Source organism: Camelina sativa, chromosome 6 (assembly GCF_030686135.1).
Source record: "Camelina sativa cultivar CO46 ecotype springtype chromosome 6, ASM3068613v1".
NCBI classification, from domain to species: Eukaryota; Viridiplantae; Streptophyta; class Magnoliopsida; order Brassicales; family Brassicaceae; genus Camelina; species Camelina sativa.
Window position 1 is genome coordinate 21,270,870 of NC_141885.1, and position 22,040 is coordinate 21,292,909.

At 34.6% G+C, this 22,040-nt stretch overlaps 3 protein-coding genes across 9 annotated transcripts; 1 reads left to right on the top strand and 2 right to left on the bottom strand.

The window, feature by feature from the left end:
- Window positions 1-6,391: 6,391 nt before the first annotated feature.
- Window positions 6,392-14,119, bottom strand: LOC104792036 (insulin-degrading enzyme-like 2). 2 transcript variants are annotated; one of them, XM_087454304.1, is made up of 26 exons: window positions 12,813-14,119; window positions 12,648-12,723; window positions 12,493-12,560; window positions 12,283-12,374; window positions 12,116-12,189; window positions 11,988-12,031; window positions 11,776-11,827; window positions 11,541-11,659; window positions 11,317-11,429; window positions 11,053-11,215; window positions 10,420-10,512; window positions 10,206-10,291; window positions 9,975-10,061; window positions 9,613-9,716; window positions 9,362-9,464; window positions 9,158-9,253; window positions 8,885-9,074; window positions 8,576-8,637; window positions 8,378-8,482; window positions 8,080-8,281; window positions 7,774-7,982; window positions 7,479-7,603; window positions 7,347-7,398; window positions 7,171-7,257; window positions 6,947-7,069; window positions 6,392-6,823 (listed from the first exon to the last, which is right to left on the bottom strand). In XM_087454304.1, the coding sequence occupies exons 8-26, from the start codon at window positions 11,656-11,658 to the stop codon at window positions 6,578-6,580; spliced, it is 2,364 nt and encodes a 787-aa protein (XP_087310430.1). In that variant the 5' UTR covers window position 11,659; window positions 11,776-11,827; window positions 11,988-12,031; window positions 12,116-12,189; window positions 12,283-12,374; window positions 12,493-12,560; window positions 12,648-12,723; window positions 12,813-14,119; the 3' UTR covers window positions 6,392-6,577. The 2 variants fall into 2 exon arrangements, with proteins under 2 accessions (XP_087310430.1, XP_087310429.1); XM_087454303.1 differs by having other exon boundaries at window positions 11,541-11,663; window positions 12,813-13,831.
- On the top strand, window positions 13,582-14,754 carry LOC147942878 (zinc finger BED domain-containing protein RICESLEEPER 2-like). Its single transcript, XM_087456220.1, has 4 exons — window positions 13,582-14,184; window positions 14,274-14,309; window positions 14,406-14,604; window positions 14,684-14,754. The coding sequence occupies exons 1-4, from the start codon at window positions 13,582-13,584 to the stop codon at window positions 14,752-14,754; spliced, it is 909 nt and encodes a 302-aa protein (XP_087312346.1).
- A 313-nt stretch (window positions 14,755-15,067) lies between these two features.
- Window positions 15,068-21,724, bottom strand: LOC104792037 (insulin-degrading enzyme-like 2). 6 transcript variants are annotated; one of them, XR_015559721.1, is made up of 26 exons: window positions 21,450-21,694; window positions 21,282-21,357; window positions 21,043-21,110; window positions 20,842-20,933; window positions 20,676-20,749; window positions 20,548-20,591; window positions 20,299-20,350; window positions 20,069-20,191; window positions 19,841-19,953; window positions 19,569-19,731; window positions 19,233-19,325; window positions 18,987-19,072; window positions 18,763-18,849; window positions 18,382-18,485; window positions 17,976-18,078; window positions 17,733-17,828; window positions 17,451-17,640; window positions 17,245-17,306; window positions 17,055-17,159; window positions 16,710-16,953; window positions 16,417-16,625; window positions 16,095-16,219; window positions 15,968-16,019; window positions 15,794-15,880; window positions 15,581-15,703; window positions 15,068-15,455 (listed from the first exon to the last, which is right to left on the bottom strand). XR_015559721.1 is itself a non-coding variant. In XM_010518061.3 (26 exons), the coding sequence occupies exons 1-26, from the start codon at window positions 21,594-21,596 to the stop codon at window positions 15,228-15,230; spliced, it is 2,904 nt and encodes a 967-aa protein (XP_010516363.2). In that variant the 5' UTR covers window positions 21,597-21,724; the 3' UTR covers window positions 15,068-15,227. The 6 variants fall into 6 exon arrangements, 2 of the variants coding, with proteins under 2 accessions (XP_010516363.2, XP_087310431.1); XR_015559723.1 differs by having other exon boundaries at window positions 16,710-16,911; window positions 17,733-17,859; window positions 21,450-21,690; XR_015559722.1 differs by having other exon boundaries at window positions 16,710-16,911; window positions 17,733-17,862; window positions 21,450-21,690.
- Window positions 21,725-22,040: the final 316 nt, after the last annotated feature.

Here is a 22,040-nt window from a genome sequence, read left to right on the forward strand (position 1 = left end):
GATCCAGATGGAGTCATGGCGCTTGGGGTAGCAAGATATGTGAAATCGTTGTTGTCAACTCGCCAGGGTGCTATAGATTTAATCACGGTAATGCAATTACCAGTCCTTGGTTATATTTGCTATCAACAGAAAAAGCAATTGGATATTTTCCGAGAGTACAGGATGAGGACTGATACAGTGATTAGAGGAATGTTTAGAGTCGGAGATCAGTGATCGGTCATAGATGACCTCAAGGTTTTGTTTTTGTTTATGTTTTTTTTTTTTGTTTTTTTACTATTCTATGAAACTATGATCTCTTTCGTTCGTAGAAAAGTTATAATATCAGAGATGGCGTTAATGCTACTTTACACCACTAAACCCAATTTTTTTTATATCATATCTTTCTCTTGGTTCAAGAAGATGAGGAAAATTAAAAAAATATGGTGAGGGCAGGTCAATTGAGGAGTTCTTTTGACTTATAATAATCTGCATTAACCAAACTTTTCAGTTTCTTCTCGTAGAAGTCAGGATGAATGATCAGCTAGGAAGGCTGTTCACATATTCAAACCCTAATAGCTTGATAGAAAGATCAATGATCAGCTAACTTGATGAAATACCGAAACAGCGTCGTTTCAGGGATTCATTCTCCTTTGATATCACAAACCAAAACAGAGCGTTATGCGAACAAAAAACAAGTCCCACAGTGATCCGACGTTTTCTTGTAAGAAAGTACAATTGGAAATCATGCATTCACAAATAAAAATTACCCACCTTTTGATTAAATATTTGTCACGTGGATTGAAGTTCCAACAAACCCTCGCAAAAACATAGTCAGGTTCTTCTTCAACATATATAATGCAATCCACCCGGTACTTGTAGCAAGAGGAAGGATTAGAGATTGAAGATTTAGGAGTATATATATATATATACCTGCAGGTTTTGATATTCGGGATTAAAGATCAGCTAAGAAGGATCCTCACAAGGCTGTTCACATATTAAAACCCTAATAGCTTGATAGAAAGATCAATGATCAGCTTACTTGAGTATTTTCAAGAGTGGGATCTTTGAGCTTTCTATCAAGCTATGAGGGTTTGAACAGGCAGCCATTTTAATACATGTTGCTCACCGTCTTCGATCACTTATGACATCCAAATACAAACCAGTCGTCACTTGGCATGTTAACCTATATAAAATCAAAACCACTCTGGGCTTGTCATAAACCACACTGCATCTCAGTGTATATATACTGAGATGCAGTGTGTTTGTTATCTATCTATCATCTGGTGGATGAAAGGGCTCTCTACAAATAACTTATATATACTACTGGGAAGAAATAAAAGCATTCATTAAAAAGTCCAAAACGGAAAATATCGATTTGGTCAAATGTCTCATTTAAATTGGTCAAATGTCTCATTTATTTTCAGAGTTAAATTCAAAGAGTACAAAGTAGATATCCAAAGATAAGAAGGCAAAGCAGGTTACAAAGTATAAATCAATAGTTTTTTTTCAGTTTCGTTGTTGCATAAAGAGTACCTTATGACTTGAGATGAAAAGTGAATCACACACGTTACTATGGATTAGTTTTGACAAGCAGATCACCCATTGAAACCAATGCCTGAATGCCTAAAAAAGAAAAGAAGCAAAAAACACCTTGTCAGATGTATTCTGGTAAAAGCATCGATATCACAACTAAAGTTAGAAACCAACTTCCAAGTACGTTTGGCAATGTCTTTGATATCACAATCAACAAAGTGACTGGTTTAGAGTAACATTGTATATAGAAAAGAAACTCTTGCTTCTATATATAGAATTGACATCAGTGATCAGACAGAGATAGTCAGCAACCAAACCAAAGACAAAAAATAGAGCAATGCAAAGAATAAATAAGAGATTTCAAATTGTGGCCTGGAGGTGAGAACGGTTGTCATTTGGTCCAGAGGGTGATGAGAAACATAGCAAGTGAGCCATTGTTCGTTGAAAAGGATCGCCTAGGCAATAGAATTATCTGAAACAACGGAACCATAATATTGTACATAAGTTCTTACCGCCATTTGTGTGCCATAGTTAGCATGCCCATCAGCAGAGTTTTGGCTGCGGAGAAATCTCAACAACCACAAAACTTGCAAGTCTCCTGATCCCGCCATGACCTATGCAAGTGAGCCCTTTGACATAAAGCTACTGACTTGAAAAATGAAGATTGTTGGACAGGAGACTTGAAAAGAAGTATTACCACTGCTAGAGAAGTAATGATGAGATAAAGGCACATTTCAAGCATTCCCCGATCAACATATTTGGATATTTCCTTCGTTCCAGGTGTAGCAGAAAGAGTCTTGATCTACAAACATCAAAACATATAAGTTAAGAGATAGAAATGATCATAAGGAAAGTAGGAAACTAAGGGAATAATTAGAAATTGAGAAAAAGAAGTAAGAAATATAACATTTCCATGGATGACATACCTCATTCAAAAGATAGAGAGCATAGTTCCTAAGAAAGTCTCGAGCACTTCCATCTGACGTACCCGCAAACCTGAGCCCTGTCAGAAACAACAACACATGTCATAATTATCATGATATATATATAAGACACTGATGTGTCATTAAAAATTTATATTACTTACCAAGTGAAACAAGAGAAGAATTCTGCCCTTTGGATGAAAGTACTAAAAACTTATATTATTATATCTCTGGCTTGCTGTAATGAAAGTACTAAAAATAAAGTTTGGATATTGTTTGTGGAGACGTGACGAAGGGGTTCCTACTATGCTAACCCTCTACAAGATGTACCAACGAGTAATCTATATGAAATACAGCGGTAAATAAACATCAATTCTATGTTTGCAAAGTATTTGGCTTATGTGGCATTCTTGAAATGTACTGATATATTGACTCCCCGACTGAACTCTTGTGTTTCCCAGATTCTATAGTGTAAATTACTTGTATCTTGTGTTATGTTTACATGAACTAGTTCTGTATATGTAATATACTGTTTCTCTTTTATTATTTTTATTTCATATAATAAAACTTCTATAAATAAATACTCTATAAATTAATAAACACTATAAATTAATAAATTTTGATGGTCTCGTTCCAAATCGGATTAGTGAAAAAAATAACAAAATTTGATAAAATAATAAAATAATATTTTTTTTTAATTCTCCATGTAAAATATGGTCTCAATAATATCAAACTAATAATCATATAAATTTACATATATTTACATATACATATATATATATATATATTCCACAACATATATGTTGATCTATGTATGATTTAAAATTTTGAATTTTCTTCTAGAGTTCATATCTATAAAAGAATTGTTTTGTTGTATTTTCAAACTATAATGATAGAAAATATTCTATAACATGTAATAAAAATAGCTAAGTTTTTTAAAAGTTTTTAATTTCTACATATACATCATTTTTTTTGACAGTTTTATAGAATTGTAATTTATTGTCAATAATGTTTTCTAAATATTAAAAATTCAATTCTAAATTGATAACATCCATAAGTCTAATCTTATTTTGCTAAAATTATCTCAATTCATAAATTTTTAAATTTATATAATTAAAATATATATCTATAAATTAATAATTATTATTTATAGTGTAAATTAATAATTAATCATTTCATTAATCATTTAATTATTTATAGAGGTTTTACTATATTTAGATTATTTTGGTTACATCATGATGTAGTTATACATCATATTATGGCCCCACATCTTCCCGTAGCAACCATCCCGGTCTCTCGTCCCGCAGCCACGGTTCCTCCTGCTCCCGCATAGATTCTCTCCTCTCAGTCCCCACCACACGCACAGTCTAGTTTAGTACCAATATTATTGCATATTCCTCCAATGTCTAGATTACAAAATAAAAATATTTTTTAATATATTAAATATTAAATAAATTAAATTTCAATAATAATACTAATACTACTTTTAATGTATATATAATGAATTTTACATTTGTTTTTAAAATAAAATTTGTGATATGTCATATTTAATATTAACCTACAATAAAAATTAAAGAGTAATTTAAAAAACCCGAAGTTTTTATTTATAATATAAAAATCTCTTATTTATTATTTATGCAGTTTTCAAATAGAGCCTTAAGATTAGTTTAACATGAAATTCATATATAAAACAAAAGTTTATGTCAATACATTATGAAAATATGAAAATTATTATATTACAAAATTGAAATATTATTAATAAACAAAAAAATCTTTGTTTTAAAATAGAAAACAAAATTTAATATTTGTTCATTTTTTGTTCTATTTGTTTCTCATTAATTTAGGGAGGAATATATTTGTTCTATTGTTTCTTAGTTTTTGAAGAATGTACAAGAATGTAAAACAAAAAAATATTACTTTGAAAAGGAATAATATTCATGTTCGTTATTTTCCTAAATGAAGCCGAAATTGACCAAAGAATTTAATGAGTTCGATGACTGGAATCGTTTATTTTCTTTTTACATGTTCTTTTGAGTAATGGGCCGATAACTTGGTTCTTTTGAGTAGTGGCCCAATAGCAAAGTAAGAGAACAATGGTTTGATGGATCGGATTATAAGCATGTGTTGGGCTTGTGACCCAAAAACAAACTAACTAGATTTTAAGCGCTGTGTACCGCGTGCACATTATTTTTATTATTATTTATATTTTATATTATATTATTTTTGTTAAATATTTGATGTTTTGCGAGTAGAGGAATAACTGCATTTTTTTACCGTTTGTGTAGCTAAATGTTTATATTCATTTTTTAACCCCTAATATACTTCATGACTATTAGTTTGTTTTGTTTAGTGTTTGAGACTTTATTTTGATTTTTAATTATTATAACAAAAAAATAAAGGATCTAAATACATAATAAGTCATTTATACGCTATGATTAAGTCACATTTTTACTAATAATTTAATTATTTTACACAATTTTAGTTAAATCAACTTAATAATCTATGTCAAATATTCTAATATTAATAGTGTTGACAAATAATAAAATGAGGATTTAACCCGTGTTAGCACAAATTTAATGATATTTTATTAATTCAACATGTCGTCTTTATAACCTATCTATTATATAGTATTTTGAAATTTTTTAATTTTACATATTCGTAATATTTTAAAATTTTATTAAGTTTATATATATATTAATTATAATATTTAAATATATGTGAATCGAAGTTTTTTTTACGTTAAGAATCAAAACTCACAGGTTTTTTAAAACAAAATAGGAATAAAATTGTTGTTTTTTTTGGTTTGCAAAAGATTCATAGATAGAATATTTTCAATACACAATAGAAGTTGTAGTTAAATATATCATATTTTGTGTTTCCATATTGATTTTGCTGTAACTTTTTAGTTGAAATGGAATGTAAAATATTTAGGAAATAAAATCTAAAGTAATGTTATTTTTGGAAACTTTTGAAGAGTTAATGTTATAAATAAAAATTTAAATAAGCAAAACTAAAAGGGCATAACACAAAATATACTTCAAAAATGTTAATATAGATATTGAAGGGGTGCCTTCCTTTCCCCCTTCCTTTTCACTTATTGTGGCGGATTTGGAAAGCAAGAAACAATCAAGTGTTTAACAACTTCCGCGAAAGTGCAAGCAAGACAGTTCTGATTGCAAAATCGGAGACAAAAGACTGGATTAAAATACATCAACCAAAGGAGTCCAACAATAACGTCACTGATAGCAGGAAATCTTGGACACCCCCATCACATCCGTATATAAAATGTAACTTTGATGCAGGATATGATGATCAAACTAAGCAAGGAACTTGTGGTTGGATATTTAGGAATCATCAAGGTGAAGCTTTGGTATGGGGCGCGACAAAACTATCTTATGCAAGCTCATCATTAGAAGCCGAAACAAAAAGTCTTTGAATAGCTTTACAACAAGCCTGGATCAGAGGATATATTTAAACAATAATATTTGAAGGGGATTGTGAAGTTTTAATCAACCTAGTGAATGGCCAACAGGCGAATGCATCTTTAAGAAATCATTTACAAGACATTACATTGTGGAGATCACGTTTGCCACATCCTTCGTTTCTCTTTACAAAGAGGGAATGTAACAGTGTAGCAAATGCTTTAGCAAAATATAGTTGTACTGATAATTTGTATTATACTAGCTCTGTATTAAAGCCAATTTGGCTACTGAAAACTCTGTGTAATGACATTAGCTGAATCAATATATTTCACTTTTGGAGAAAAAATAATATATATATTGAAGGGGTGCTTTAAATTAGAACTGTGTGAGAGACTGCATTAACCAAACTTTTCAGTTTCTGTTCGAAGAAGTCAGAATGAATGATCAGCTAGGAAGGCTGTTCACATATTCAAACCCTAATAGCTTGATAGAAATATAAGTGATCAGCTAACTTGAGTATTTTCAAGAGTGAGATATTTAAACAGGCAGCCATTTTAATATATGTACAGCTCACCGATTTCGATCACTTATTACATCGAAATATAAACCAGTCGTTATTAATGCAGAGTTCTATCTAAGATGATAAGACTCTGTTTTCTAACAAATACATTGTTCACATATGAGTGTTTGTGTATATCCTTGAGAAGTGTTGGGACCTCATCACAGTTTCAGCTGTCCACATCCGCTCAACGATCCGTAAAGAGGTTGAGAGTTTCTGAAACCAACAATGTCTTCGATTTCTATGGATGGTGATACAACTTTGTCTTTGTCAGATGCCATTTCCTTTAAATGTTGGTTTCCATATACGCCAACACTCAACGATTTCTTTTTCGGTGCATCAATCTTTATGTATCCGTCGAAGAAATCTATCAGTTCTTCCTTCTTTAGCTCTCTCAGTGCAGCCACCTAATAATTTACACAACAGCTTAGTGTTAACATCTCTTTGAAGAAGACTCTCAATGCAAGTACAAGGCTCTTAATCCAGAGATTGCTATAGGAAGAAGTTGAAATAGGTGTTTTGTCTACTACCTCTGCATCTTTGCGGTTGAATTTAAGTGTCCCTTTTTGAATCTCTCCCCAGTAAAATCGGGATTCCTCGTTCAAGTTCTTGGCTTTTTCAAGCTTCATGTCTATCAAAGCTGTTACATTGCTCTAGCAAATCACGTCAGTTAGTGGGATGTCTCTTTGAACCACAATGTTTTAGTTCCCAGCAAAGAAAATATGATATACAATATTTGGTTGGGCCTTCTCACCTTAAATTCCTCATCGCTCATCATGTAAAGTTTACTCTCAAGATCCTTGAGTAGTGACTCGACCCTTGAATCAATATGTCCAGGACCCTATTAACAGCAAACTCAAGGAGATTAATGCATTAACTAGAAAGGGTTATGCAAAGTCCGAGTGGCAGAGAGGCAAGACAGTTTGGTACCTTTACTGAAGACTGAACATAGAACTGCACACCATAGACACCAGAATCGTTTCTGTGTCGCAGAAACATAATTATTTATGTATCAGCGAGAACTCAGGAGCATTCAAACGTATGAGAAATATAGTTATGTACCTTTGAGAAAGAGAAGTGATGTAACCGAGTTGCTCAACTGTCCTAAGCTGGTGAAAAGTGGCTTGCTTTGAGACAAGTTTAAAAAGCTGAAGTTTGATATTCATGGAAAATTCATCTGGATGAATCTGTTCTTGGGGAACCAATATATGTTAGCAAGAAAACCAAGGTCTAAAAGAAGAAACCTTCTACACTCATGATGAGTCTAAGTACCAAAATCTACAAGAAATGCTTTATAAGACATGCAAAAACTGGTTGATGAGACCAATAAGATGTATCAATCTTGTCGCAAGTGTACCTGAATGTAATGCACTAGAGCAGAGTTTTCATCGCTGGGGTTTGAGCCTTCTTGATGGTAGAAGTATTTCATTCCTGTTCCAAGCTCTGCAACTCTGCTTGTCAGGAACTGGGATGGATATAACGGACTACAGATAGGTTTTGGGTCATTAAAGAGAACATCTTCCATATGCTTGACCATTGACTCAGCTTCACTCTTCTCAACATTTCCTGAAACGAGTTTCTATTTAATTATATGACTGACACAAAAACAAAAACTAGAGACCAAAGACCACTATATCATAGAGCAGGGATAATGAGTTGAGACCTGCTATATAGCACTCAACAAATGTTCTCGATAACAACATTGGAACAAAATTCGCCAAGTCTTCAGCTTCCAAACAAGAAAGAGCATCTAGTTTCTCTGTCCAAGGCCAAGAGTTATCTTGTAATACCATTGTGCAGTAACTCATTGCTTGTTCATATGGTTGTCGGAATTTGTGATTTTTGTATGCCTTTGTGACTGTTTCCTATTATATAGAACAAGGAAGCATGAAAACATGGATTATTCAGCAAATCTGGTACAATGCTTATTGGATAATATCTCTACTAGCTAATAAGGTCACCTTGATAACAGAAAACCTATCAGGTTTCACTTGGAATTTTGCTATCTTTTGAATGATAGCTTCCAGCAAGATACTCATTTTGTGATTAAAGCCAACAAGAGAGAGCTGTAAATGAGAAACTGTTAGTCAAACATGGTCAATTCGTCGAGGCGTCGAGCAAAAGACACAAGAAAACGTCAGAAGTTTGTACAAACCCACCTCAAAACCATTTTTAGAAAGACTTAATCCATAGCGAAGACCAGCAACATGAGCATAATAAGCTGAGACATAGAAGTATACAGGTTGATGAAACAGTTTTCCCGATATAATAACAAAAACTAGGAAGGCTTATCACCTAACTCTAGTTTTATCCCGTTCTTCAATAAAACATATTTTAACTTGCCTTAGAAGAAATGCAGTATAAAGCAAGGACTCCCAGCAGAATTATTGTAATAAATAACTGAATAGTGAATGTAGACAGGCTATACTGAAAGAGAAATAACCGAGTTCTAATGTATCAAATCTTACCATATTCATTCAAATAGTCCTCTAGCAAAGAAACAAAAATATTTGAAAGAACCGCAGCGTCTGGAGAGCTGACTGCAAGGGGGCAGTTGAAATCCATCTTAACATAGGCCTTTGGTCTGAAGAACTTTGTATCAGGCTTATACCACAATCTTGAGAATGGTGTCTTTCTCAACAAAACAGGAAAGATGTCCTGTTCCAGAACTTGATATAAGATTACTGCTTCATACATTTTAAAGACATTTGTAAATTGTAACTAGAGTAATGGAACTGAACCTTATCCTTAACATCCTTCAATGAAAAATCCGTAGGAATGTAGATATTAGGTGTTGGTAGCTGCAGATTTACATCAGGAGCAGACTGCACCCACTCCTGTAATTGTTAATCACAAATCAAAACTGAACTTCCTCCAGAGTAATAGAAAAATACTGAATCAAACATGCAAGTATAGAAGGATCTTCTATACATCAAAAGCCCAACCTGAATGGTGAATTTAGTCATCTTCTCAAGAGAATAAGGAGTGTTATACCATGGCTCAACCTTGTCAGTTTCACCTTCAAATTTATTTGATTTCCAAAAGATTCTAAAAATAGAGATCAATTGTTAAACTACTTAATATAGAGATCATATGGCTGATAGCAATAAAAACATTTAGCACCGTAGTCAGAATAAATGGGACAAATAAAAATTTAGCTTAATGAAAACCTATGAGTTTAGAAGATGAGACTTACCGAACATTATTGGGAGAAAGCTCATCGAGAACCTTTTCCACACTAGCTGGATTAAATTTCCATGGCAGTGATGATTTAACTACCCAATGCTTGGTTGGGTATATCTGAAACAAAATTGGAATAAATAACAGAAGATTAAAACAAAAAGTGAAATGTTTAACCAAGAAACCGAGTTGCCGAACTTCAGACACAAAGATCAAACTTCATATGGGTATGATCTAGTAATGAGATTGTATAAGATAAGCATCTATTCTACTCTTTTTTCATCGTATAAGGCAAACTATAGATATAGATACAAACGAAGCTTAAATGACAGGAAAAGTATGAGAAGTAGATTGGACAGCTGAAAAATACTATATTACCGTCATGTTTGATGATATACGTATTGCATAAGACATTGGGTGTATTTTGGCTTGATAATGAAACTCTGCCTCACAGATAGCTGAGAGCTATAACAACAATGACAAATGTATCAAATTCTGTAAGAACACTGAATCAATAGGAATACTAGCCAGATTAAAAAGCAGACAATAACAGAAAAAATTTGGAAACATAAGTCCTAGAAGTCATGTACAGCTTAATAATACCAATACCTCATCGAAAATCCATTGCGAAACACCAGACTGTTGTATAAGGTTAATGTGTCTGAACAACAGTCCTATAATATCTTGCATATGCTCTGTATACAAATCAAAATACAAAAATTAAAGATCATATCAGGTACTAAGTAATATAGGACATGAAGACACCAAAACAACAAGCTTCCGAGAATGTTATAACAAAACATGAAACAATACAGTAACCCACCATGGCCAGAATCAGTAAGAGTTATCGAAACATTGAAGAATGAATACTCTATACTCAACCATGCTTCACCAGCATGCAGTCTCGTTGCCCAACCTGTGGAAGTATTAAGAAAATAAGGCAAGATTACTAATTGCAGCACTGCTGATACGACCAGTTGAAGTAAACAAGCAGTTGAGACAAACACTTCCCTAGCCAGCTCCACAAAAATAAAATAAAATCTCCCATATTACTCTCTTCCGGAAAATAGTCAGGACACCATCATTTTTTAGTGTAGCCTATACGACACACCAAGATAGGAAATATTTTTCATAGCTACCATCTACAGATGAAACAACAAAGAACAGCTTTCTAAAGCACTTTTCTAACTGTCTACGAGGCAATGTAAATAAGTGCTCTGTAATATTCACAGCGACTAATACAGGGGAAACAACTCATACTCCAAAAACGTTATTCCAGGAAACAACTAATCTTTATGATTTCTCGTGACAATCAGCCGACAGCCGAAACAACGTAACTTATCCTCCAAAAAAAAGTAAAGAATGATAACCAGAAAGAGAGAGCTGGAGACTACAACAACTTTTCAATTTATTACATGCCAAATCATTTATTAGTTTGACCCTTAAGAAAACCTACCCAAGATTTTTAAGGCATGAAACAAACTCCCTTCGCCTTCGTGACCAATTAGATGGCCAATGTACTTGCATGGTCCTTCTTCATAATGGAGAATGTTAGGAGTTACAGGCCATGAAACAATAAGCTCATGTCCCTGCCTTATGGGAACAAGCTTCACAAGAATCTAAAACCAATGAAAAAAAACACCATCACACCTTAGCAACATTTAAACATGAATATATCTTCGTCTGGCATAAATGCTATCACTGAAATAAGGAACAAAACCTGCAAATGGTCTAGAGTACACGGCTGGCCAGGAAATCTAGGAATACCCTTGTCCGTGTTTCGAATATCCTGGAATAACTCTTCCACTAGACCTTGAGTTTTATCAAGGTTTTCTGAAGACATCCAGAGGAAAGAGATGTATAAATGTCATATATGTTAATACTATACTTCTGTGTTCTGAAAATAAAAGAGATTTTGAGTATTGGGTTAGCTCCAAAACCGACCCTTTGCATAAACAACCAAACGCATGATGTTGGCAGAATAGTGTTCATCATAGAATTTAATCAGCTTACTCCTTATATCTATTCCTTTTGCTTCGGGTTGTACATGAAGAGTATCCATGCTACCTAAGCAAAATTATAACTTTCTTAGCAGGAGAGAAAAAATAGGAAACGACCACTAACTTTTCTTATGAACGCCAGCCAACACCAATCCTTAAAAAATAGGTCGAACATGAACCTGAGGCAAATTTGTGATATGGATGGTCTGTTCTACTTAAATGCTTCTGTACCTGTGTCAACGAAAAAGGAAGACAAAACTCAAGTGAGATGCTAAATACTTGTGGGTTGTAAAATTTGCAGGGCTTAGATATATATATAAGTAGTACAGTAATTAATAACAAAATGGATTGATGTAATACAATAATCATCCTTGAGAGCAAGGGATAATACCTGGCGCATTCGCCTAGAATCAGACAACAGATTTTTCTGATGCTCTGGATGAGAGAGAACATGTTAGAATATGTTATATCCAACAAATTTCAACGGGAGAGGTATCAAGAAAGTGATAAAAGGCTAACCAGAGTCGACAGCCTTGATCTCTCTCATGGTGGCATCAGCAGACATCAGTGGTTTGATAAAGAACTGTGCAAACCTGGTTACACAATCAAAAGGCAGATCAGATAACATTATTAGTAAGCGAGATAGATAGAAAACAAATAAAGAAGCAAAATTAAAGCAAGTCAACCTGTCCAAAGCTTCATCAAAACAATCTGTGTTGATATCGAAATGGTAATTTGTATCTTCAGTAGTTGTATAAGCATTTGATCTCCCTCCATGCTACAAACAAGAAAAAAAAAAACAGAATCCAATAAACGCTTTAGAATATATAGAAGAGCATCATCTCAATATTCAAGAAGTAACATCAATTTTGTATTCCAGAGAAGAACAACATTACCTCAATGACATACTTGAACAAACCATTCTCCTCAGGGAATTTTTCACTTGCATAAAATAGCATATGCTCTGATAATTAAAGAAGTGACTCTATCATTAAACGAATTTGACTACTTAGAAGAAGATAAAACAAAAACTGGGAATCAAAAAAAGTACCAAGGAAATGAGCTAGGCCTTCCAATCCTTCTGGGTCCGAGAACGATCCGACGCTAACGTTCATCGAAGCAGCACACTACGCGAGCACCGATATAAAAATTAATCTTCAGAATTTTTCTTTTCCAATCGGTAAAAGTAGAACAGTTGAATAATCTTAGAGCTTACTTTGTCAGTATCTGGATCGCTGATTAACAACACTTCCAGCGAATTCTTAAGTACAATCCTCCGATATTCTCTCGTGTCCGTACGTGCCTTCAGTATCTCGTCACCTCCATCCGCCGTCGCCGTGGGCGTGGCCATCATCAACCTTTCGATTTCTTTTGGGATTGTTTGTAGACTTTTAATTATTAGTCTTCTTTCTTCGCTCTTCTAATGTCTCTGTCTAACGTCTTTCTTTTATTTCAGTTATCTACTGTGCTACAGTCTACGTATGATGATTAAAAATATCAACGGTGTATGTTTTCCCAAGTAGTACAGATCCTACGGCGATTACTTGTGATAGTTAGATTCTTCACTAGTATTAGAGTATTAAGTCTATTTATGTTATGGTCCAAGGTCTTTCCTCTTTGTCTGTAATCTAGTGTCATTATCCACTGTGTGGTTTGGTTAGAGTCTACGTCTAACTATTATTATCAACGGTGTATTTTCCCCCAATTAATAAGGGTACCAAGGGGCAACGAAACTATTGGTCAATGATTCAATGCCAAGTTGTCAACCCCACCGTTGATTTATCTTTTTTTTTTTTTTTTTGTTAGAAATTTATAAAATTGGGACCTAAATAGTAGTTGAATATGATATAACTAAGAAAATTCTATATATGCTAGATGAATATCTTGAATAACTATGTCATAAACTTTCACCAAATAAGTGTGTATATATGACGCCAAGTATCATCTTTATAATATTACTTTTGAATTTTCCATGACTTTGGTCCATGCTTGTAAGAGCTTTGAAGTTTAAGGAAGCATTTGTCAGCTTGAAGTGGTTTGACAGCAATTACAAGATTTTGCCTTCTGATGATGAATGGAATCGTGGAGAGAAAATCTGTGAGTTGTTGAAGCCGTTTAGTGATATCACCACACACTTTTCAGGTTCTAAGTATCCTACTTCTAATGTCTATTTTACACAAGGGTGGAGAATTGAACTGTTGCTGAGGAAATTTGCATCTTGTGATGATGAAGATGTGGCAAAACTGGCTCAGGATATGCAGATTATGTTTACGAAGTATTGGGAGGATTATAGTCTTATTTTGGCAATGGGAGCTGTTTTAGACCCAAGAATGAAACTGCAAATGCTTGAAGTAGCTTATGAAGGAGCTGTTTTAGACCCAAGAATGAAACTGCAAATGCTTGAAGTAGCTTATGAAAGAGTTGATCCAACTACTTCTGCATCGAAAATCAAAAAGCTTAAAGACAATTTGGAGATACTCTATGAAGATTATAAGGCTAAGTCTAGGACATGTTCTTCAGGTGTTTATATAACTCCAAATCCGCATGATTGGATCAATGAATCTCCACTTGATGACGATTATGACAATGTAAGAATGTTGCTTTTGTTGTTTATGTTGCTTGTGTTGCTTATGTTGCTTTTGTTGTTTATGTTGCTTGTGTTGATTCTTTTCTATAGGATCTTTTTGAGCTTGAAAAAAGCATCGGAGTTGGAGTAGGCAAGACAAAGACACATCTGGATATCTATTTAGAAAAGCCAAGATTGGAGAGAAAGTCTTTTCCAAAATTGGATGTTTTGTCCTTTTAGAAGGACAACCAGCATCGACTTGGGGAATTAGCCTCTATGGCTTGTGAAATACTAAGCATTCCCATCACCACGGTAGCATCTGAATCAGCCTTTAGTATTGGATCTCGGGTCATAACTCCTTACAGAAACCGTTTGCTTCCAAAGAATGTTCAAGCTTTGCTCTGTACCCGTAATTGGTTACGTGGTTATGCAGATTATGAAGGTAACTAAACGAGTAAACTCTTAACTTTTACATAAAACTATTTTCCTTAATAAGTGACTTTAATTCACATCTTTAACAGGTAACATAGAGACCAACGATGACATTGGCACAACAGAATGTTCAAGATCAGGAGATTCAGATGGGTTTTGATGAGTATGGATTTTAAGATTTGGTGGGTGCTTAAGATGTTTCTGAATCGTGATTCTGAGTATTGGGTTTTAGGTAAGTAAGTATTTGAAGATGATGCTAACTCAAGATTGATTCTGAGTGGAATATGCCTTTAGAAGATGATGTTATTGTATTTTGATTAAACAGTTGTTGTTCTATGTGATAGGACTTTTGCTACTATGCCAACACAATCTTCTTCTCTATCCTAAGAATGAAAAGCTTTTCATGGTGAGGGTATAAACGAGCCAAATAAATGGGCAGGGTATAAACGGGTTCAAAACGGGCAAGGCTTAAATGGACAGGGTCTAAATGGACAGGGTAGTCCCATTTTAACATCACTAACTTTGGATCCAAATGTTAGCTTTAAATATGACTTACTCTACTGATGCGCTTTGGCATATGTCTCTGTTTGTTGTACTTGTATATAAATCTCTGAAAAAGAGTTGGGTACCTCCTCAAAGTTTCAACGACCCGTAAAGAGGTTGAGACTTTCTGAAACCAACAATGTCTTCGATTTCTATCAGTGGTGATCGGATTTTGTCTTTGTCAGATCCAATTTCCTTCAAATGCTGGTTTCCATATACGCATATGCTCAAGGATTTCTTATTTGGTGCGTCAACCTTTATGTATTCGTCAAAGAAATCTATCAACTCGTCCTTCTTTAGCTCTCTCAGTGCAGCCACCTAACCATAGACCAAACCACAACTCATTCGATCGATCGCTTGTATCAACACTTGTTCGAAGAAGACTGACCATGCAAGTACAAGGGTTCTTAATATTGCTAAGAAGTTGAAAAGGAAGAGATTACCTCTGCATCTATGCGGTTGAATTTGAGTGTCCCAGTTTGAATCTCTGCCCAGTAAAACCAGGATTCCTCATCCAAATTCTTGTCTTTTTCGAGCTTCATGTCTATCAAAGTTGTTACATTGCTCTGAAGAGAAAGTCATGTCAATTAGCGCATCAATGTTTGACTCAAGTAAAGCAGATATAATCTATAGTACCTGCTTGTGTCACAACTTACCTTGAATTCTTCATCGCTCATATTGTAAAGTTTACTCTCAAGGTCCTTGAGTAGAGACTCAATCCTCGAATCAATATGTCCAGGACCCTATTAACGATAAACTTAAAGGAAGTTAAACAGATCTGCATTAACTATCCAAATTCTGAGTGGTAGAGAGGCAATGCAAGTTGGTACCTTAACTGAAGACTGAATAATGAACTGAACACCATAGACGCCAGAATCGTTGCTGTATTGCAGACAAGAGGGTATGCATCAAACACAACTCAGTAAATATTCAAACACTCGAGAAACTCCTATGTACCTCAGAGAAAGTGAAGTCATGTAGCCAAGTTGCTCAATTGTTCTAAGCTGGTGAAATGTGGCTTGCTTTGCAATTAGCTCGAAAAGCTGAAGTTTACTATTCATGGAATATTCATCTTGATGAACCTGTTTGTGGTAAACCAATTTCCGTTAGCAAGAACACGAAGGTCAATTAGAAGGAAAAAACTCAAAAAGAGTCTAAATACCAAGATTTACAAGAAAAGCTTTATAAGACATGCAAAAAACTGCTCAGTGATGCCGCTTATTTCGATGGTTATCGACTTATCGTGTCACTGTGACACTGTCACAACTCACAACTATACCTGAATATAATGCACTAGAGCAGAATTCTCATCACTGGAGTTTGAACCTTCATGATGGTAAAAGTATTTTCTTCCTGTTCTGAGCTCTGTAACCCTATTTGTCAGGAACTGGGATGGAAATAACGGACGACAAATAGGTTTTGGATCGGTAAAAAGAACATCTTCAATATGCTTGGCCATTGATTCAGCTTCATCCTTCTCAACATTTCCTGAAATAAGACACCACAACCGCTATAAGAAAAGAACGGGTTAGAGACCAAGTACAATCATACAGCAGGGGATAATGTTGATACCTGCTATATAGCATTCAACAAATGTCCTTGATAGCAGCACTGGAACGAACTTAGCCAAGTCTTCAGCTTCCAAATGAGAAAGAGCATCAAGTTCCTCTGTCCAAGGCCAACTCTTATCTTCTAATACTAGTGAGCAGTAATACGTTGCTTGTTCATATGGTTGTTGAAATTTGTAATTTTGGTATGCCTTTGTGACTGTTTCCTATTACAGGACAGGGAAGCAGAAAACATGTATTCGGTAAATCTGTTCACAGGGCTGATTGTCAATATCTTACCACGTACAGCCCTTAAAAGGAGAGTCGTAATAATTTGGAAAGAGGGACGAAGTATAATAACAAGGGTTACCTTGATAACAGAAAACCTGTCAGATTTAACTTCGAATCTTGCTATCTTTTGAATGACTGCTTCCAGCAAGATCCTCAATTTGTGATTAAAGCCAACAAGAGACAACTGGAAATGAGAAACTGTAAGTCAAAACATAAAATTTATTGAGCAAAATACACAAGGAAACGTCAGTGTCCTTGTACAAACCCACCTCAAAACCATTGTCCGAAATTCTTAATCCATAGTCAAGACCAGCACTTTGAGCATAATAAGCTGAGACATCAAAGTAAAGATTGATGAGAACTACAATAAAAATTCCTTTCCACATATTTATCATACAAATTTCTTGATAAATATCACGATAAACCCGTAGTTGAAAGAGAAATAAACGAAAGAGGTCTATCTACCAAATCTTACCATATTCATTCAAATAGTCCTCCAGCAACCAAACAAAAATATTTGAAAGAACCGCAGCGTCGGGAGAGCTAACTGCAAGGGGGCAGTTGAAATCCATCTTAACATATGCCTTTGGTCTGAAGAACTTTGTATCAGGCTTATACCACAATCTTGAGAATGATGTCTTTCTCAATAAAACAGGAAAGATGTCCTGTTCAGATTACGTGACATACGATTACTGCTTCATACATTATAAACTCTAAAAGACAGTTGTAAATTGTAACTAAAGTGATGGAACTGAACCTTATCCTTAAAATCCTTTAATGAAAAGTCTGTAGGAATGAATACATTAGGTGTTGGCTGAAGCAGGTTTACATCAGGGGCAGACTGCACCCACTCCTGTTTGTGTTAAGCACCAACCAAAATTGAACTTCTTCCAGAGTAAGAGAAAAATATTGAATCAAACAGAATATAAATTCGAGCAGAGGAAAAATAAATATACAAGTATAAGCAGATCTTCAGGAAATTATCAAATCATAAGCCAACCTGAATGGCGAATTTGGTTATCTTCTCAAGAGAATACGCAGTGTTATACCATGGCTCAACCTTGTCAGTTTGTCCTTCAAATTTATTTGATTCCCAAAAGATTCTACAAATATAATGGCATTAGATTCTACGACACAACGAGCTTGAACTACATGTAAATTTTATGAACATGACTATGACACATTGGGGACTGAGGGATTCTTAAAATAAACCGCCAAAAAGCTAATGTAAATTTTTGCCTTAAAGAAATCATATGGTCGATAGCAATAAAAACATTTATTTAGCACCGTCCTCAGCTTTCTCAAAATATACAAAATTTGGTTGGTGAAAACCTACGAGTTTATAAGACATTTAGAGGATAGTACGCACCAAGGAAAAATAATACATTACAGGAACAGAGGCTTACCTAACATTATTGGGAGAAAGCTCATCAAGAACTTTTTGTATGATAGCTGGATTGAATTTCGAAGGCAGTGATGATCCAACCAGCCAATGCTTGGCTGGGTATATCTGAAGGATAATTGCAAAAGGACACGGAAGATTAAAGAAAAAAAACAAAGAAGTGAAATATTCAGCCACAAATGGGTTTCCAAACTTCAGTCATAACGATCAAACTTCATATGGGTAATCTACTAATGCTTTATGAGACTGTGAGAGGTGAGCATCTACTATACTTCTTGTTCATCGTAAGACTACGTCTATAAATATAGCAGAAGTAGGTATACAAAAAGCTAAACGATAGGAAAAAGTATGAGAAGTCGATTGAACTGCTGAAGAATATAATTACCGTCATGTTTGATGAAATATCCACTACATAAGAAATTGGGTCTATTTTGGCTTGATAATGAAATTCTGCCTCACAGATAGCTGAGAGCTTCAACAAGACAACAACAATAACAGATGTATCAGGCTCTTTCAAGACATAAATCAGTAGGAATACTGGCCAGATTAAAATCAGACAATAACACAAAAGGTGGAAAAATAGATCATACAGCTTGATAATACCAATACCTCATCGAAAATCCACTGGGAAACACCAGACTGTTGTAAGACTTTAATTTGTTTAAACAACAACCCTAAAATATCTTGCATGTGCTCTGTATACCAATCAAGAAACAAAATCCAACCAAATCCAGATAATATCAGGTTCTGACTAAAACATCAAGCACACCGATACCATCTATTCAACATAAGAAAGATTGTTGCGAGCTTCCGTGGTCAGCATAACATAAAACAAAGACGAATACAGAAACCCACCGTGGCCAGCATCAGTAAGATCAATCGAAACATTGAAGAAAGAATATTCCATACTCCAGTCTGCTTCGCCAGCATACAGTCCTGTTGCCCAACCTGTGGATAAAAACAAGGAGAATTAAGATCAAGCAAGAAACACCTTCAAAATTAATACAGAGGAAAAATTAATTTTTAACTTCTCGTCAGTCACTATTAGCAGCAACAGCTTATTCTTTAAGAAAATTAAGATATAAGTTGGAAGACAACAATTAGAGATCTGAAGCCTACTTTGAAGTTTGTTACCTCTTTAAGATAGAAAGTGCTAAAGAGTTTATTAATTTGGTCCTAAAGAAAACCTACCCAAGATTTTTAAGGCATGAAACAAACTTCCTTCACCTTCATGACCAATAAGATCACCAATATACCTGCATGGTGCCTCTTGATAATGATAGATACTAGGAGTCACAGGCCATATAACACTAAGCTCATGACCCTGCATTATTGGAACAACCTTCACAAGTACCTAAAACCAATGGAAACAATCACCGCAGAAGATACCACCTCAGAAACGTTCTAACATGAATTCATCTTCGTTTCTTGTAAATGCTAAAGCTAAAGTAAGGAACAAAAACCTGCAAATGGTCTAGAGTACACGGCTGACCAGGAAATCTAGGAATATCCTTGTTGGTGTTTCGAACATCCTGGAATAACTCTTCCACTAGACCTTGAGTTTTATCAAGGTTTTCTGAAGACATGCAGAGCAAAGAGATGTATAAATGGTATATATACTAAATAGTTTTGTTTTCTGAAACTTCACCAAAAAAAAAAAAAATCGAGTATGGGTTAGCTTCAAAACCTACCCTTGCCATAAACAACCAGATGCATGATGTTGGCAGAATAGTGTTCTTCATAGAATTTCATTAGTTCACTTCTTGTATTCACTCCCTTTGCTTCTGGTCGTCCATGAAGTGTATCCATATTCCCTACGCAAGATTATGACTTTCTAAGTACGATAAAGAAAAAAGTTGGGAAGGACCAGTGACGTTTCCTATGCATCAGAACACCAGTTAAGAACAAGTAGAACATAAACCTGTGTTAAATTTGTGATATGGATGGTCTTCTCTACTTAGATGCTTCTGTAACTGCAATAAGGAAGACAAAACTCAAGTTAGATGCAACATATACACATCAACAGACTTGTGGGCAATCAATATGAAGGGCTTAGATATTAAGTACTACAAGTTCAAAGAAAAACCAGTGAAATACATTCTTCGGTGCCAATAATAACTAGATCAATAGATATAGTACGGTATATGTTGTTGAGAGAAGGGGTCAATACCTGGCCCAAACGCCAAGAATCTGACAACAAGTTTTTCTGATGCTCTGGATGAGAGGGAACTTGTTAGAATTTGTTATATATCTTAATAAAATTCAACAGGGAAAATATCAAGAAAGTCAAAAGCAAACCAGAGTCGACAGCCTTGATCTCCCTCATGGTGGCATCAGCTGACATCAATGGCTTGATAAAGAACTGTGCGAACCTAGTAAGGCAAATAACATAACAAGCCGACATATTCAAAAGGCAAATCAGATAACATTAGTAAGCAAGAGAGAAAAGCAAATCCAAGTCAACCTATCCAAAGCTTCATCAAAAGAATCAGTGTTGATATCGAAATGGTAGTTAGTATCTTCAGTGGATGTATAAGCATTTGTGCTCCCTCCATGCTACAAACAGATAAATTCCAATAAGCACATTCCAATTTATCTTTATCTAAATAATAATAATGAGCAAAATTATAATACAGAGACAAGACAGATAAGAAAAGAAGGTTACCTCTGTGATGTACTTGGAATAGCTATCTTCTTCTGGATATTTTTCACTAGCATAAAATAGCATATGCTCTGAATCCCACCACCAAAACAATAAAAAGAGCTGAAGTTATTCACCACCCCATGGCCATCTAAATCCACACTAAATTCGACTTTTAATTAACAGGAAAGGGTTAATAAATACAGAATAGACCCAGGCTCAGTGATTGAATCCTGCTATAATTATAACGAATATAGAAGTACCAAGGAAATGAGCTAGCCCTTCCAATCCTTCTGGGTCCGAGAACGATCCGACGCTAACGTTCATTGAAGCAGCACACTACGAGTACGAGAAGCAGGCAAACATAGAAGAAATATTCAGCTATAATATTTAGAATCAAAAATCAAAACAGTGAAAAATCGAGAGCTAACCTTGTCAGTCTCTGGGTCGCTGATTAACAACACCTCTAGCGAATTTTTTAGTACAATCCTCCGATACTCTCTCTTGTCCGTACGTGCCTTCAGTATGTCGCCACATTCACCCGACGCCGCCGTCTCGTTTCCCAATCCAACCGCCATCTCCGTTCGATGATTTTTACTTTGGGATTGTTGTTAATTAGTAGTAGTCTTCGCTCTTATGTTCAACGTAGCTGAGTCTAAAAAATTCTAAATTATCTAGTGCGGTAGAGTCCACGTATGATTCTCTTAGTCTGCATCTGAAAATCATCAACAGTGTATATTTGATCTCGAAAAGCAATCGACGGTGTATATTATCCATGTTCATACTAATACAGATCCAACGGCGGTAGCGCAACATCATTAAAACCTGGTACACGTGATCTTTTATAATACAGTAAAACCTCTATAAATTAATTAATCTTATTAACTTATAGAAGTTTTAATTTATCCATAAATTAATTTATTAATTTGTGAAATATTTTTATAGTTTTGAAAATTTATATTAAAAAGTAAAATATTTTTTGTTATAATTTACATTTTTATAGAATTTTCTTAATTTATAAT

Coding starts and splice junctions, on each gene's coding strand:
- LOC104792036 (XM_087454303.1), bottom strand. CDS start 12,950: ATGATGGCCACGCCCACGGCGACGGCGGATGGAGGTGACGAGATACTG. Junction 11,430..11,540: donor TTTGGTTGTTTATGCAAAGG/GTCGGTTTTGGA, acceptor GGATGTCTTCAG/AAAACCTTGATAAAACTCAA. Junction 7,070..7,170: donor TGAGCGATGAGGAATTTAAG/GTGAGAAGGCCC, acceptor GTGATTTGCTAG/AGCAATGTAACAGCTTTGAT.
- LOC104792037 (XM_010518061.3), bottom strand. CDS start 21,596: ATGGCGGTTGGATTGGGAAACGAGACGGCGGCGTCGGGTGAATGTGGC. Junction 18,850..18,986: donor CCCAGTGGATTTTCGATGAG/GTATTGGTATTA, acceptor GTCTTGTTGAAG/CTCTCAGCTATCTGTGAGGC. Junction 17,641..17,732: donor TAAAGGATTTTAAGGATAAG/GTTCAGTTCCAT, acceptor TAATCTGAACAG/GACATCTTTCCTGTTTTATT.
- LOC147942878 (XM_087456220.1), top strand. CDS start 13,582: ATGCTTGTAAGAGCTTTGAAGTTTAAGGAAGCATTTGTCAGCTTGAAG. Junction 14,310..14,405: donor AAAAAAGCATCGGAGTTGGA/GTAGGCAAGACA, acceptor TCCTTTTAGAAG/GACAACCAGCATCGACTTGG. Junction 14,605..14,683: donor TGGTTATGCAGATTATGAAG/GTAACTAAACGA, acceptor CATCTTTAACAG/GTAACATAGAGACCAACGAT.